This window comes from Mustela nigripes, chromosome 14 (assembly GCF_022355385.1).
Source record: "Mustela nigripes isolate SB6536 chromosome 14, MUSNIG.SB6536, whole genome shotgun sequence".
Classification (NCBI taxonomy): Eukaryota; Metazoa; Chordata; class Mammalia; order Carnivora; family Mustelidae; genus Mustela; species Mustela nigripes.
Window position 1 is genome coordinate 26,647,970 of NC_081570.1, and position 15,033 is coordinate 26,663,002.

Consider the following 15,033-nt stretch of genomic DNA (forward strand, 5'->3'; position numbering starts at 1 on the left):
CCCACCCCTTTTCCTCTCCCTTCATTGTCCTGTTCTTTTAAGGTATTTCTCTACCATATCATTGGAAGTCTGTATTTTTTGCTGTTCAGTACTGCCTAATGCGTTATCACTCTTACTCACTTCGGATAGACTGGAAAAGGGAGTTCCAATGTATTATTTTAATAGTCTCTAAAACAGTACCGTTAACCTAACTCTCATAAAATACTGATAGGTTTAATGGTTGTGGACACACTTTACTTTTGACTATCAATTGCTACTAGTAAACTTTTCTTGTGATTTAGTAAGATGATAGCTTTAGCTCAATTCCCCCTTTGTCAAATCTCCTTTGGATTTTCTCTTTGCTTAACTTGTAGTTTTGTTTTCAGCTAACTTCCTAATTCTCCTTTTTACATAATTCATTTTGGTGTTAATTTCATTGATTTCCATACTTTCTTTTCTTTCCAAAGTACCTAAAGTGCTGAAGTGTGTGCCTATATATTTAAAGACTTCTACCCATTTGTTCTTGTTTATTTCTTCAGTTATGGTATTCTGGGTTCAGTTGTCATTCTCCTGCCTCTGTTATTGACATAATATCATTTGGCCTTCCAGTTTCATTTCTTTGTTCAAATTCCCATCACATGTTACTATATTTTCTTTAATATTTTTACAGGTATAGATGCTTTTATGTGTACCATGCTGTTTCATCTTTCTTACATAAGATGACCAGAGTAGGTGATAATTAATTCCATTCATAAATGAGGGAACTGAAGTTCATAAAGGTTAAGCTAGTTACTCAAGGCCATGTGGTCAGGAAGGAGCCACTATGGGGTCATAATCAAGGTCTTACTATTATTAGTCTGACAATCTTTATATAAATAAAAGTTGTTTCATTTTTTAAAAATGCCCAGAGAAGGTTTTAAATAGAAATTTTAAAGAGCCAGAGACCTCATTTTTCCTTTTCCCCTTTTCTCTAGGTTCTAAAAGTTTGAAATTCAGTGCATACTACATTTAAGTTAGGAGTTTTTGTTCTTTTTGCTCATAGTAGAAAGCTAATTTTAATCTCTTGTTAAATGGATTAGGGTGGGGAAGCAAATGAATTATCAATAATAATGAGTCATATAGTTTTAAGAAGTGGAATGCAATAATTAAATGTTGGGGCTTTCTTTAGGTATGTCAGATTAACTTGGCTGAAGGTGCTGGGTCCTTCATTTCCAAAATACTGTCTTGGGGTACTGCTACAGGTCTTCCTTTATTGTAAAGGGAAGGTAGAGCTATTGATAAAGGATTTTTTTTGTTTTGTTTTGACATCTGCTTTTCTACTTCTGAAAGTCTTTGAGTCATCAGATTTTCACTTCTCAAGTTATTAGTCATTGTTTATAATTAAAGGTTTCTGAAGTTATTCATTATTAGGGGGATACTGACATAAACATGATTCTGCCTTGAAGGCATCCTGTGGTGTATAAGTAGAGTACTTAAGATATATACTTATTTTACTATGTTACAGAAGTAATATGTACTTGAGGCTTAAAGAAAAATCAGAAGTTTGGAATAATTGTCATAAACAGTGAGAAAAGTTGCTGACTGGAGACCATTAGAGTATGCCAATGAGTATTAGTTTGGGGGGGAGTTTCCGGAGATTAAAAAAATTTTTTTCTTCCTTGAAATTTTCTTTAATATACTATATAATGTAGGAATGTCAGGATGAGTCAATATTAGGAAATCTTTTAATATATAACTTCAACTGGTCAAATAAGAGTATATGGGTAGATATGTAGATACAAAAAGACATCTCGTAATTTACTATTCATTTTTCATAATAGATGCTCTTGCTCATGGTAAGGAAATCTCTACTTCAGATCACTAACAATCATTATTTAAGAGTAAAATGATGAAAACCTGTTAATAATTAGTAAAAGAACACAAATTACTGCTGTCAGCATTATTATTTAAATTGTTGGATTTTTGACCTGGTACATGTTAAAGAAATTAGAAGAAATGGAAGAGGGGGAAAATTATCATTGTTTACTAGTAACGCTCTATTAGGGAATTAATAGAATTCATGGAAGTTTAATGAAGTAGTTGAATTTTAATTACATAAAAGCAATATTTCTGTAAATCATTGTTTCTCAGGTAATACGAAAATGTATTCCCTTTGGTAAAGCAACTTTTAAAAAGTACTTATGTCAGGTAAAAAACAGTTTAATAGAATAGAGAGACTTTTTAAAAATGTAAGGTATTAGTGATTCCTAAACTAAGAGAGAGTTTCGGTATAATACTGAAAATATCAGTAGGTCCTGATGTTTTGAAGAATAAATAGGCATGTATGCACACAAACATTACACGTGTGTTCTAAAAAAATTAGGTTGATAGTGGTGGACTATTAAATGGTTAGACCTATCCCAATTAGGTTTATTAGGAGAGTGTGATATCCTAAAATTAGGCTGATAACGGGGCGCCTGGCTGGCTCAGTTGGTAGAGTGTGCAACTCTTGATCTCAGGGTCGTGAGTTTGAGCCCCATGTTGGGGTAGAGTTTACTTTTAAAAAAAAAAAAATTAGGCTGATAATGATACAGAATAGATTGCCACAAGACATTTTTAAACAATTTGGTATGTTAACAGTGAATGGAAGGAATTCAGTAGTTACTCAGAGAAGGGGAAAAAATGCCCTTTAAACATCAAAGTAAGTAAATTCCAGGTGGATTAAATTAGGAGTTGGCAAATTCTCAGCAGCACGCCGAATCCAGCCTGCTTTCTGTGTTTCTGTTTTGTTTTTGTTTTTCTGCACACTGTTCTTGTAAATAGAGTTTTATTGGATCATTGCTGCATTCATTCATTTACATATTGGGAGTACTTTTGCTCTACCAGGGCAGAGTTGAGTAGTTGTGGTAATATGGCTTCCAGGCCTGAAAATATTTAGTATCTGGCCCTTTTCAGATAACGTTTGCTGACCTCTCATTTAAAGGACTACAGCTTTATAAGAAATCAAAGGAGTTACAAAAGTAAAAATTAGATTTTTGGCATAGAAATGAAAACCTGTACATAAAAAATTTAAAAAGGAAATATCAAAAAAATGTTGATAACATGCTACACAAAGTTAATATTGGTACATTCCAATGCTGTTTTTGTAAGTAGATATTACAAAACGAATTGCAGATTGAGACAACAGTGGAGAAAGACTTTTAAATGGCTTTTTACACAAATTGCTAGCATAAATCTAATTAAAAGTTTAAAAAAACTACCATTGTGTATCAAGAACATTGACTGTGAACCTTTTTACCTATTAATTTCACTTCAAAAATCCTTTCTTTAGAATGTAATGCTAAGTATGAGAGTATGAGTATTCACAGAAATGTTCATCATGGTATTTCTGATTATACCGAATGTTGGGAAACAAGTGGACTGACATTGGGTTATGGTTATATATTCTCAGTGTTATGTAGGACCATTAAATTGGAGACTGAGGCCAAAGGAAAAATCAGTAATACTGATCCTGTCTTTATTTATATAAGTTTTCTTGTTTTGTTCATCATGGATTGTACTTTTAAAAAATTATGCATTAAAATATTGACCGTGTTTCCTGAGATTTTTGGTACCTTAATTTTGTGCCCGAGGCCGGTTTCTCACTCCCCTAATCCCAGTCTCATCCCTGTGTAATCTGATATGTCTATTAAATCATTTATCTATCAATATTTCTCAAATGTGAGTAATGCACCAGATACCTCTTACCACAAAAGAGGAGGTTATATTGGAGTTGTCTGAGAATTCCAAGAAAAAGACTTCTGCGGGGGTTTTGCAAGTTTCAACGTGATAAACAATGAGTGAAAATAAAAGTTAAACCTGCCACTTAAAGATTTCACAGTGAAATAATATAATTGTAAAAACAAATAACAGCACTGAAAACTTGTAGTACAACTCAGTTATATGTGTTTATTCATGCTGAAAAATGTTTACATTCACCAAAAAAGTCATTGAAATAAATAACATTTTAAAAAAGTATTCTCTCAGAATTCTCAGACTCCCTAGAATACATCTGCAGACCACAGGGTCTTGGAATCCAGCTTAAAAAACACAGAGGTAATAATAGCCAAATGTTCAGTTGACTCAAGTGATCAAGAAATCATTTTATTAGAATGATATATTCGGTTTAATTACTGAATATAGTATGATATATTCAGTTTAATTAATGAATCTACTATGTAGAAAAATAAAAGCCTCTGAATTACAGGAGGGGAAAAGACTGGAAAGAAATATACCAAAAGAATAACAGTGGTTGTTTTGGTGTAATGGAAATCTGAGTAGAATTTTTTCCTTATCTCTGCTTGTCTAAATTTTGTATAGTGTGTATTACTTTTATAATAGATAAATAGCAACTTAAAATATTGTAATAATAAGAATTTTCAAAAATAATTTAAATATCTGATAGTGCTACAGACTGTAGGCTTTCACTTTTTACCCCTTACTTTCTCAGCATATGCAAACTGATTATACCCTTATTGCAATTATAGTTTGCTTGCTATTATTTCTTACTAATGGTAATGTAGTTTGAACATTTTCTCCCCGCTGTGTAGCCAAAGAAAATGTGTTGAATGTCTGGATTTCTTTATATACAGTGTATTTCTTCTTTTCTCTAAGTATTTATTTATTTATTTTCTTTTTTGAAGGAGTATAGTCATGGCCAACAGCAAAAAACTCAAGAAGGGGAATTGAAAATTAGTGCTGTCTTTTCAGTCAGTGGCAGTCCTCTTGGTAAGAAACAGAACTGAGTAAAATGCATCATGTTTATTTATTCTGACCAGTATGATGAGAAGAAGTATCTACTTGATTAGTAAACTAGGCAGTTCTCTGCCCATTTAGAATGGCTTTAATTGTATATTACAGAATTAGTTTTGGATTTCAACACTAGTTCTAGAAGAGAAAGAAAGGATATATATACTTAAAATTCATGGCAAAAAGTAAAACATTAAATTTTTTGTTTGTTTGTTTGTTTTAAGCTCCACAGTTGACTACTGGCTTTCAGCCTTCACTGGCGTCATCTGGCATGAATAAAATGCTTCCTTCAGTTCCAGCCACAGCTGTCCGAGTTTCCTGTTCTGGTTGTAAAAAAATCCTCCAGAAGGGGCAAACTGCTTATCAGAGGAAGGGGTCTACTCAGCTTTTCTGCTCCACGCTGTGCCTCACTGGATATACAGTTCCACCTGCCCGCCCACCGCCTCCGCCCACCAAGAAAACTTGTTCAAGTTGCTCAAAGTATAGCAGAATTCTAAATTATCTCCTTTGTTTGTTTCCTTTTAAAGTACTTTGTTCTTATCTGTGTATTAATTTTCTACGTTTCCATGTTTATTGAGAATTCCCACAGCATGTTGCTGCTCTCAGTTCTGTTTTGTTTGTTTTTAAGATTTATTTATTTGAGAGAGACCAAGCTGGGGGGGAGGGGAACAGGGAGAGGAAGAGAGGCAGAATCTCAAGCAGACTTCCCACTGAGAGTGGAGCCTGATGTTGAGGGGCTTGCTCTCCCAACCCTGAGATCATGACCTGAGCCAAAATCAAGAGTTGTACGCTCAACTGACTGATCCACCCAGGCACCTCTCTCAGTTTTTCTGAATACTAAGTGCTCAGCTTATTTTAATTGCAGACAATGTGACTTTCACATATTAAGATATGCTTTTGAAATAAGCCTTCCCATCCTTGTTAATTGCGATGCTTTATAAAACAAAAACTATGCCATCATGTAATACCACAACATTTTATCTTACAGGTAATAGAAATCCACAGATATTTGAAGTTGTATATCTTATCTTTTCTTATATTTAAAAGGTCTTCAGTGTATATATTTTTTATCTTCTCTGAACTACCTCAGAGGTTGCATTTTAGTGTTTAATATCAAAAGAATATGACTTTAGTCCGTGATAACAGTCATCCTTGATATATTTGAAGAATACGAATTCATTTTGGCTGATTTGGTAAGGTGATCGTTAGAAACCACTTAAATAAGCCAGAGAAAAATGAATAATGCTCTTGTTCTAAAACATTTTGGCCTCTATTTTTAAGCTACTCAAAACACAATTTGTTAATTTAGGTATTTGTATTTATAGTTCCTGACATGGATTCTTCCCTTTCTCTGTCTGGAAAGGGAACAAGATGCTCCCTCTTCTGGTTTAGTTGGAAAAAGGCATTTTATAGACTTGATAGAAATTTGAATGTGGTTCCAAGTCTTTCTCACAATTAGTTATGTGGCTTCCTTTTATGTTTCATGTTTGATTTAGTTAAAACAGACTTCTTTATTTATACTGTTTGAATTATAAAACATACTTTTAAATGTGTGTACTTCATTTCTATATTCTCGTATACTTATTAGCAGGTTCTAAGATTAGATCAGCTTGAAAATTATAATTTTTATAGGGTTTTTTTTTTTGTTTGTTTTGCCATGAGATAATTGCAAATAATAACTTTCTCTTATGCTTCTTTATTTAATTCTACTTTAGTGATTGGCACTTTCTAAAATTTGTTTTATTTCTTCTTTCATAATAACAAATGTTTTCAGAGATATATCAGTGAATTTTAAAATGACCATAGAACACTCAGAGAAGTTTTAAAATGTATGCCCTCTTTCTGTGTTTTTAAATTCTTGTCCATACATATTAATTCTTTTCATCTAAATTTATTATATCCCTTTGGTTTGCCTAGTGTTATCTGGAGATAGGTCATTTTCACCTACTTGTCATATCTTACCCATCTTGATCTTACATAGTTCAGTTATCTTTTAAAATTGCATTTATCTTTTGTTATGTTTGGTCTTATCCATAAATCTTCCATGTTTTCACCCTGTCATTCCTTGACTCTTTAACTGTTTTATCTCTTCATTCATTCACTTATTCTACTTAACTCTTCTACTTCCTCATTCATTCACTTACCTGTTACGCTTTTTTCACCCCTTGTTCTTTTCCATTTGCCTCTTACTGTTCTCCAGCAGGTACTGCTTAACGGCCTGTCACCTCTGCCTTTTCTTCCCATTTGCTTCCTGACTTTTCTCCCCTTCTCATTTTATAGGATATCTTTGCTGTTGCTGCTCAGCCCTCACACATGATCGGTCTTCATTTTCCTTGCATTCTGTTTTGCTTCCTGAACTACTCTTTCATTTCCTTTTTACCACTTTACCCTGCCTACTCTTGTTTTCCTCTTTTTTTCTTCTTTTTTTTTTAAACCCCCTCAACGTTGGCTTGAATTCATGACCTTGAGATAGAATCTGACTTGAAATCAAGAATTGGACGCCTAGGGATGCTTGGGTGGCTTAGTTGGGTAAGATTCTACTCATCGAGTCCCACATCAGGCTCCTTGCTCATTGGAGAGTCTGATTCTCCCTTTGCCTGCTGCTCCTCCCTGCTTGTGCTCTCTCTCTCTCTCTGACAAATAAAATCTTTAAAAAAAATAATAATTGGACGCTTAACTGACTGAGCCACCCAGGTGCGCCTGTTTTCCTCTTATTTACACAGTCATTACAGCAGTTTGGGATAGTCTGGTTTATCTGACTATAAAATTGTTCATTTGGATTATACCTTAAATATAAGGAAATTGGATTCAAAGAAGTTAAAAGATTTCCTCAGAGTCACATAGCTGGTTAATTTTACTAACTCTCTTCCACCTGCCACCCTGCAGCTCCCCACCCCCCACAGTCTATATTTTCAAACAGGTTTAAATTGTAAGTTAATCCCCTGAAGGAGCCCAAGAAGGGTTTCAATTTAATTTGAATGGGTGGAGATAGAAAAAATTTCCTTCCTGATAGCCAATGCTATTTTTATAGACCAGTAGAAATATAGCAGCAGCACTTGGGTTGAAAGAAACTGATTAGCTATTTGAAGTAACAGTTTTATTTTTCTTAACCTCTTAACCAAATCTTTTACCATCTTGAATTTAACCTAAACTCTTGAGTATATTTTGGGTAATCATCATTTAATTTTCAGGTCTCCTTAGTAATAAGGACCTAGCACTGTTTTTAAAAATCTATTTCAGATCCTCCATAAAAGAGGTAGTTTGGAGGATAATTTTTTTAATATTATTAGATCAGATTACTTGATGTAATGATACTCAAAGAAGTCACTATTTCAGGATTGTCTGTATCATTTCTGAATTTTTACTATTTGGAATCAGATATAATCTACAGTAAGATGCAATGTAGTTGGATGTTAGGCATAAGAGAAATAATATTTGCTTTTATTTTTCCTTGCCTTGATCCATGCTGCTCCCCAATCCTTATCTCCTTAACCTTCCAAAGCTCCTATTTTAGATATAGATAAAATGTCAGGTAGGGTAGCCTTTCATGTCACATATTGTCTGAAATAATTGTTTCTTCATTTTTTTTCCTATTGTACATTACGCTTTTTCATAATTATTTTACTTTTATATTTTTAAGGACACTTGTGTGATGGTATTTTATATGTCACTTGTCTTTTTGTCCCAGTATACTGTAAGCTTCTTGAGTACGTGCTTGTACCATATTGTGACACAGGGTGTAGCTAGTGCGTGATTCAATAAAAGTACTCAATAAGTACCCCTGTAAATGTACTATATAAAAATCTAAGGGCACCTGGGTGGGTCAGTTGGTTCAGCGTCTGCCTTCAGCTCAGGTCGTGATCCCAGGGTCCTGGGATAGAACCTCATAATGGGGTCCCTGCTAAGTGGGGAGCCTGCTTCTTCCTTTTCCTCTGCCCCTCCCCCTGTTCATGTTCTTTCTCTCTCTCTGTCAAATAAATAAAATCTTTAAAAAAAAACTAATTAAAAAGTAATTGTGAAGGCAAAAACATGCAGAAAGTTAGAAGAGCCTACAGCTATTAAGTACAGAAGATGAGGTATGGAGTTATACACTCCATGAGTATATGCAAGGTATATATAGAAGGTATATATACAAGTATATACAACAAGGAGGTATTCGTTGTGATGATTCCGTTATGTTTACTATTATCTTTTACTGAAGTTGTAATCTTTTGTAAAAAGTATTCTATTAGTAAAATCTAAGATGAAAGGTTGAATATAATCATTTATATACTATTAATGTGGGTGTATACTCATGGGAGAGAGATACCATTTAGAAAATTTTCATCAAGGCATTTTTCCCCCCACTGGCTTTTTTTTTCTTCCTGAGAGAGTATAAGCATGAGCCAACAAGGGCCAGAGAGTGGGAGAGAGAATCTCAAGCAGGTTCCATGCTCCGCGCAGAGCCCAACCTGGGGCTCGATCTCATGACCCTGAGTTCATGACCTGAACTGAAATAAAAAGTTGGTTGCTTAACTAACTGAGACACCCAGGAGCCCCTTCTATTGGCTTTTAAAATGGTTTGCACTTAATGTATTTAATAAACTGCTATGTGGGAACACTGGTTTGGGGTTAGAATAAGGTATGGAATGGTAGGGGGCCTTAGAAGTGTTTGAATCTTCATTAGCTTTGCTACTAATGCTTATGAATTAAATTACTACTATTATTTAAGATTTTATTTATTTATTTGACAGACAGAGATCACAGGTAGGCAGAGAGGCAGGCAGAGAGGGAGGAAGGGAAACAGGCTCCCCGTTGAGCAGAGAGCCCAATGCAGGGCTTGATCCCAGCACCCTGAGATCATGACATGAGCTGAAGGCAGAGGCCTTAACCCACTGAACCACTCAGGCACCCCTACAAATTAAATTATTTAAAAAGTACTCCGGGTGCCTGGGTGGCTCAGTGGGTTAAAGCCTCTGCCTTTGGCTCGGGTCATGATCTCAGGGTCCTGGGATCAAGCCCCACATCGGGCTCTGCTCAGCAGGGAGCCTGCTTTCCTCTCTCTGCCTACTTGTGATCTCCATCTGTCAAATAAATAAATAAATAAAATCTTAAAAAAAATAGCAGTACTCAATTTTATATAACTATGCTAGAGTAGACACTGTGTAGCTTGAAATGTATTTTCACATATATTTATTTATTAAAGATTTTATTTTTAACTAATTTCTGCATCCAACATGGAGGGTCTCTCAACCCCAAGTTCAGCAGTTACATGTTCCACCAGCTGAGCCAGGCAGGTGCCCTGTAGTTTCACTTTTAAAATACGGTGTTTCTAAAATTTTTCAAATGTAGTATTATTTTATGGAATATTTTGAAAATGCAGAAGAGCCTAAAGAAGAAAATTAACATCTCTTATAATCCTACCTACTAGAGATAATGAATGATAACTGTTTGATGTATATCCATTTAATCTTGAAACACCTTATACTCCCAACAGTTCTATGAAGTAAGCCATGTCTTAGTTCTATTTATAGAACAGAATGTAAGGATCAGAGCAATTTATCAGTGTACCTGGGAAAACCGAGGTGTTCTTATTTAAATCAGTGTCCTTTCCATATATATAATTGTCTCTGACTTATTTATTTATTTAAGATTTGAAAGAGAGAGAGAGAGAAAGATAACAAGAGAGAGCATGAGCAGAGAGGGGAGAGAGAGAGCAGCAGACTCCCACTGAGCACGGAGCTGGATGCAGGATTCCATCCCAGGCAGGACCCTGGGACCATGACCTGAGCCAAAGGCAGACACTTAACCAACTGAGCCACCCAGGCTCCCCTGTTTTATTTATTTTAACTGACAAAAAGGAAAAATACAAATGATACTGTGGCTTATCCTATTTTTGTTATCATTTTTAGAGATATTTTAAATCCAAAGGATGTGATCAGTGCCCAATTTGAAAATAGCACCACTAGTAAAGATTTTTGCAGCCAGTCATGTCTGTCAACATATGAACTGAAAAGGAAACCTGTTGTCACCATAAATACGAACAGCATTTCAACCAAATGCAGCATGTGTCAGAAGAATGCTGTTGTAAGTCATCTTACTTTTGGGCAGGGGTTCCAGAGAGATTAATGTTTGTGCTTAAGATCAGCTTTTGATGGTCTCCGCTTGTTGGTGGTATATTGTTTTTTAATTCCTAGATTCGACATGAAGTTAATTACCAGAATGTGGTACATAAACTTTGCAGTGATGCCTGCTTCTCGAAGTTTCGTTCTGCCAACAACCTCACGATGAACTGTTGTGAGAACTGTGGGGGTTACTGTTACAGTGGCTCTGGGCAGTGCCACATGCTTCAGATAGAGGGCCAGTCCAAGAAGTTTTGTAGCTCAGCGTGTGTCACAGCATATAAGCAGGTACATGACTGTTGTTCCTTTTAGGAGGATCTATTTGTTTTGGTAGATCTTATTTATGAACATGTTGTCACAAAAATACTAAGATGTTATTATTAGCTTAATATTTTAACATATAAATAGAACCTGTCAAATGAATATGTATTAAAAATCCACTTACAGAGTTTTATAAGTAGCATATTTTTCTCTTCATGCATTTGAAATACATGTTTTTAGGGCATGGCATTGGTATTTAAAATATGATTCATGTTTTTGAGCAATATTTTGAAAATGCACAAAGCAAAATAATGCATCTCCCAGAGAGACCCAGTCTCAACTTTTTGGTGAATAACTTTCTCTGAAATATATTTTTGGTTTGTGTATAAGTGTATACTTTATTATTTGACAAGGTAAGGTCCAAGTTAACATATATTCTTGCCATCAAATCCATATAGTTGAAATTGGAATTCAGAAAAAAAAACAATCTTAGGATTGTTTTTAAAAGGTTTTTCCTTTTCTTCATGAAATAGGAAAAAATAAATGTACATCATATATTTGTGAATTGATAAGGTTAATAGAAGATGAATTAGATGAATGCTGTATGACAAATGTCTGTTAGGTAGTTTCATTTTTACTGTATTTGTATTGTATTAGTAAATTTTGATCACAAATTAGATTTTAAAGTTCATAAATCCAAAGGAATAGTAAAAACCTTTTAGATTTTAAATTTTACAGTGCCTTCCTGTTTCAGTGCATTAGCTGATCACTCTTTTTTTAAAATAGTGAATTTTTATACAGTCTAACAAGATTCATGAATGTAATGTGTGAGAAATTTCTTTTAAATTATTATTAATACTTTGCAGTGATTTTGTAATTTTCAGTGTTATACAGTGTTTCTGTCTATTTCTTATTATTATGGAGCACATTAAAGGGGCTTAGCTTTACTATTTATTTATTCCTCTAGAAACACCTTGGTTTTGCTTTCACAGGGGGAAAAAAGCAAGTATCTTCATGAGCTTCTCCTTGTCCAAAGGACTATTTTCTTGGTATTGTTTCTTGGTATTGTTTAAAGTTACTTGGATTCAGTCCATTGAAAGATGGTTCATATTCCACAAGAGGAGAAATAGGTCGAATAATCTTAATTTTATTTTATTTATTTATATAAAAAAAGATTTTATTTATTTATTTGACAGCAAGAAATCACAAGTAGGCAGAGAGGCAGACAGAGAGAGAAGAGGAAGCAGGCTCCCTGCCAAGCAGAGAGGCTCATGGGGGACTCGATCCCTGGACCCTGAGATCATGACCTGAGCCAAAGGCAGAGGCTTAATCCACTGAGCCACCCATGCACCTGAATCATCTTAATTTTAAATTAATTTATTATTTTTAATTTAGCCAATATCTATTAAATTTCTCACATATTAATATGTACTGTGATTTAGAGAAAGAACGTGAATTTAGAATTAAAGCAGATCTCTATTTGATTACTTGACTTTCTATTCAAACAGAATTTTACCATGGGGAAAGCAGTTAAACTCCTGGGCCCATTTTCTTATCTGTGAATGGATATTATACTACTATTGTTACTGAGATGTTCTTAGGATTATGTGAAGTAAGAATGGGAAAGTACCTCGTATAGAACCTGACGTATTGAAGATGGTCATATCTGCTGCTTTCTTTCCTTTTTCATATATAATTTTTTTCCTTCTTTATATGTAGTTGATTAAACAAACATTAGATGTGATTCCTGTTTTGAAGGTCTGCCTGTCTCTCCCAGGCAGATTAGACCTACTGCTGAGTAGAGATGGTATGATGGAAGTATTATGGTACAGGAGGGCACAGAGGAAACATGACCAATTCTTCTTGATAGGACAAGATGAAACTATCAGCAGAAATATCACAGAGATAATGAATACTGGATATACTTCATAAGTTACCCTGAATACATGATACATTAGTAGTATTTAGCATTGATGCTAAACAGACTCATTGATTGTTTATATGTAGACACTTTGATATCCAAAGTTTGCTCCCACTTCATTGCTTCCTTGCTTATTGCTTTGTGTGCTTTGTTGTTAATACTGGTAGAGTATTTGGTAATGAATTTTCTAATAAGTTTATTCTCTTGAATTCACATTTTATGGCCATGGATAGGACCTTTGGGGGGGGTTCTTCTGATCTTTAGTATAATGTAAGAGCATGAATTGCCTGTTGTGTACTTTTTAAAAATTCCATTTTTAAAACTATAGTTACAATCAATTAATAGATCCCCAAATTAATTGACAGGTTATGGTCAGCCTTATTTTTTAATGAAATAAAATAGAATGTAAAATATAAACATGCATCACATGCCATCATGATTTATATTGTTTTATGAAACTTTTTCAGTTTTATATACATATATGTGTAATACACAAGTAAAACCTCAAAAGTATGTATTGGGTCACTTTGTAAAATTTATTTCTTACTGAGGATTGTAATCGTAAAAGTTTGAAAGCCACTAATTTAAAATATCTCAACCAGTGTTAAGTATAAACATTTCAAAGAATTATGCTTTTATTTATAATTTGGTAAAAATGAATGTTATTTTATTCTCTTAATAGAAATCAGCCAAAATTACACCATGTGCGCTTTGCAAATCATTGAGATCCTCAGCAGAAATGATTGAAAATACCAATAGCTTGGGAAAGACAGAGCTTTTCTGTTCTGTTAATTGCTTATCTGCTTACAGAGTTAAAATGGTTACTTCTGCAGGTAATACTGGTTTCATAAACTATATAATAGTTGACAAAAGTTATGGTTATTGCTCTTTTGTATGGTACAGATTTTTGTCTAAATTTAATTGATTTTTAAGGCAGATTTAAAATATTTCAGATCTGTTTTGTAAAATATCACCTCTTGCCACGATTTCTTAAGTTAGACGTTTATTTGCTTGCCTATTTGTGTATTCCCCTTTTCCAAAAGAATTTCATATGGCTTCTTTAATATATCTTTTTATCCATACCTAATTTATTTCAGTATTCATTTATTTTGTAGTTTCAGGGTAGGCTGTTCCAACTTTAAATTAACAGAAATGTTATTAATGTTAAGTTAGTTTCTGTCTGTATGTGACATGATTTAGTTTCAGTTCCTGCAACTTGACCTGGCCCTTGAATTTTCATATATTGGATAATAGTTACTTATTTTCTCAAACATTTGTATACATTTGTATATATTATTCATTAGTTTTTATTTTGATTTGCTAAGGTGTACAAGTACAGTGTAACAGTTGTAAAACCTCAGCAATCCCTCAGTATCACCTCGCCATGTCAGATGGAAGTATACGCAACTTCTGCAGCTACAGCTGTGTTGTCGCGTTCCAGGTACGGCTTCAGAAATCTTCCTCTCCTCCAGTCAGTGAGGCGCCTGCTATGTAGTATGTAAACTTGGTAGGTGTTTGCTCCTGCCCCAATTGCCTACACTTTCTCAGTCTTGTTAAACGTGGATTCTTTGACTTTTGGTGTGTTTGGAGGATTGTTGTTTAACTGCCTCCCATAACATTAAGTGGAGTTGTTATTACCCATATTATCTATTGGGAGGATATTATTTTTTTTTTTTAAGATTTTATTTATTTATTTGACAGAGAGAGACCACAAGTAGACAGAGAGGCAGGCAGAGAGAGAGAGAGAGAGAGAGGGAAGCAGGCTCCCTGCTGAGCAGAGGGCCCGATGCGGGACTTGATCCCAAGACCCTGAGATCATGACCCGAGCCGAAGGCAGCGGCTCAACCCACTGAGCCACCCAGGCGCCCCAAGGGAGGATATTATTTTTTTTTTTTAAGATTTTATTTATTTATTTGACAGAGAGAGACCACAAGTAGACAGAGAGGCAGGCAGAGAGAGAGAGAGAGAGAGAGAGGGAAGCAGGCTCCCTGCTCAGCAGGGAGC

General features: G+C 34.5%; 1 protein-coding gene across 8 annotated transcripts in view; it reads left to right on the forward strand.

Moving 5' to 3' along the window:
- ZMYM4 (zinc finger MYM-type containing 4) overlaps positions 1–15,033 on the forward strand; it is a 154,183-nt gene that overhangs the window by 102,344 nt on the left and 36,806 nt on the right. For all 8 annotated transcript variants that reach the window (XM_059377223.1, XM_059377225.1, XM_059377227.1 and 5 more), the window contains 6 exons: positions 4,641–4,725; positions 4,971–5,226; positions 10,638–10,812; positions 10,923–11,135; positions 13,712–13,862; positions 14,355–14,470. In XM_059377223.1, coding sequence (XP_059233206.1) covers positions 4,641–4,725; positions 4,971–5,226; positions 10,638–10,812; positions 10,923–11,135; positions 13,712–13,862; positions 14,355–14,470 — 996 coding nt within the window. The remainder of the gene's footprint in view (positions 1–4,640; positions 4,726–4,970; positions 5,227–10,637; positions 10,813–10,922; positions 11,136–13,711; positions 13,863–14,354; positions 14,471–15,033) is intronic.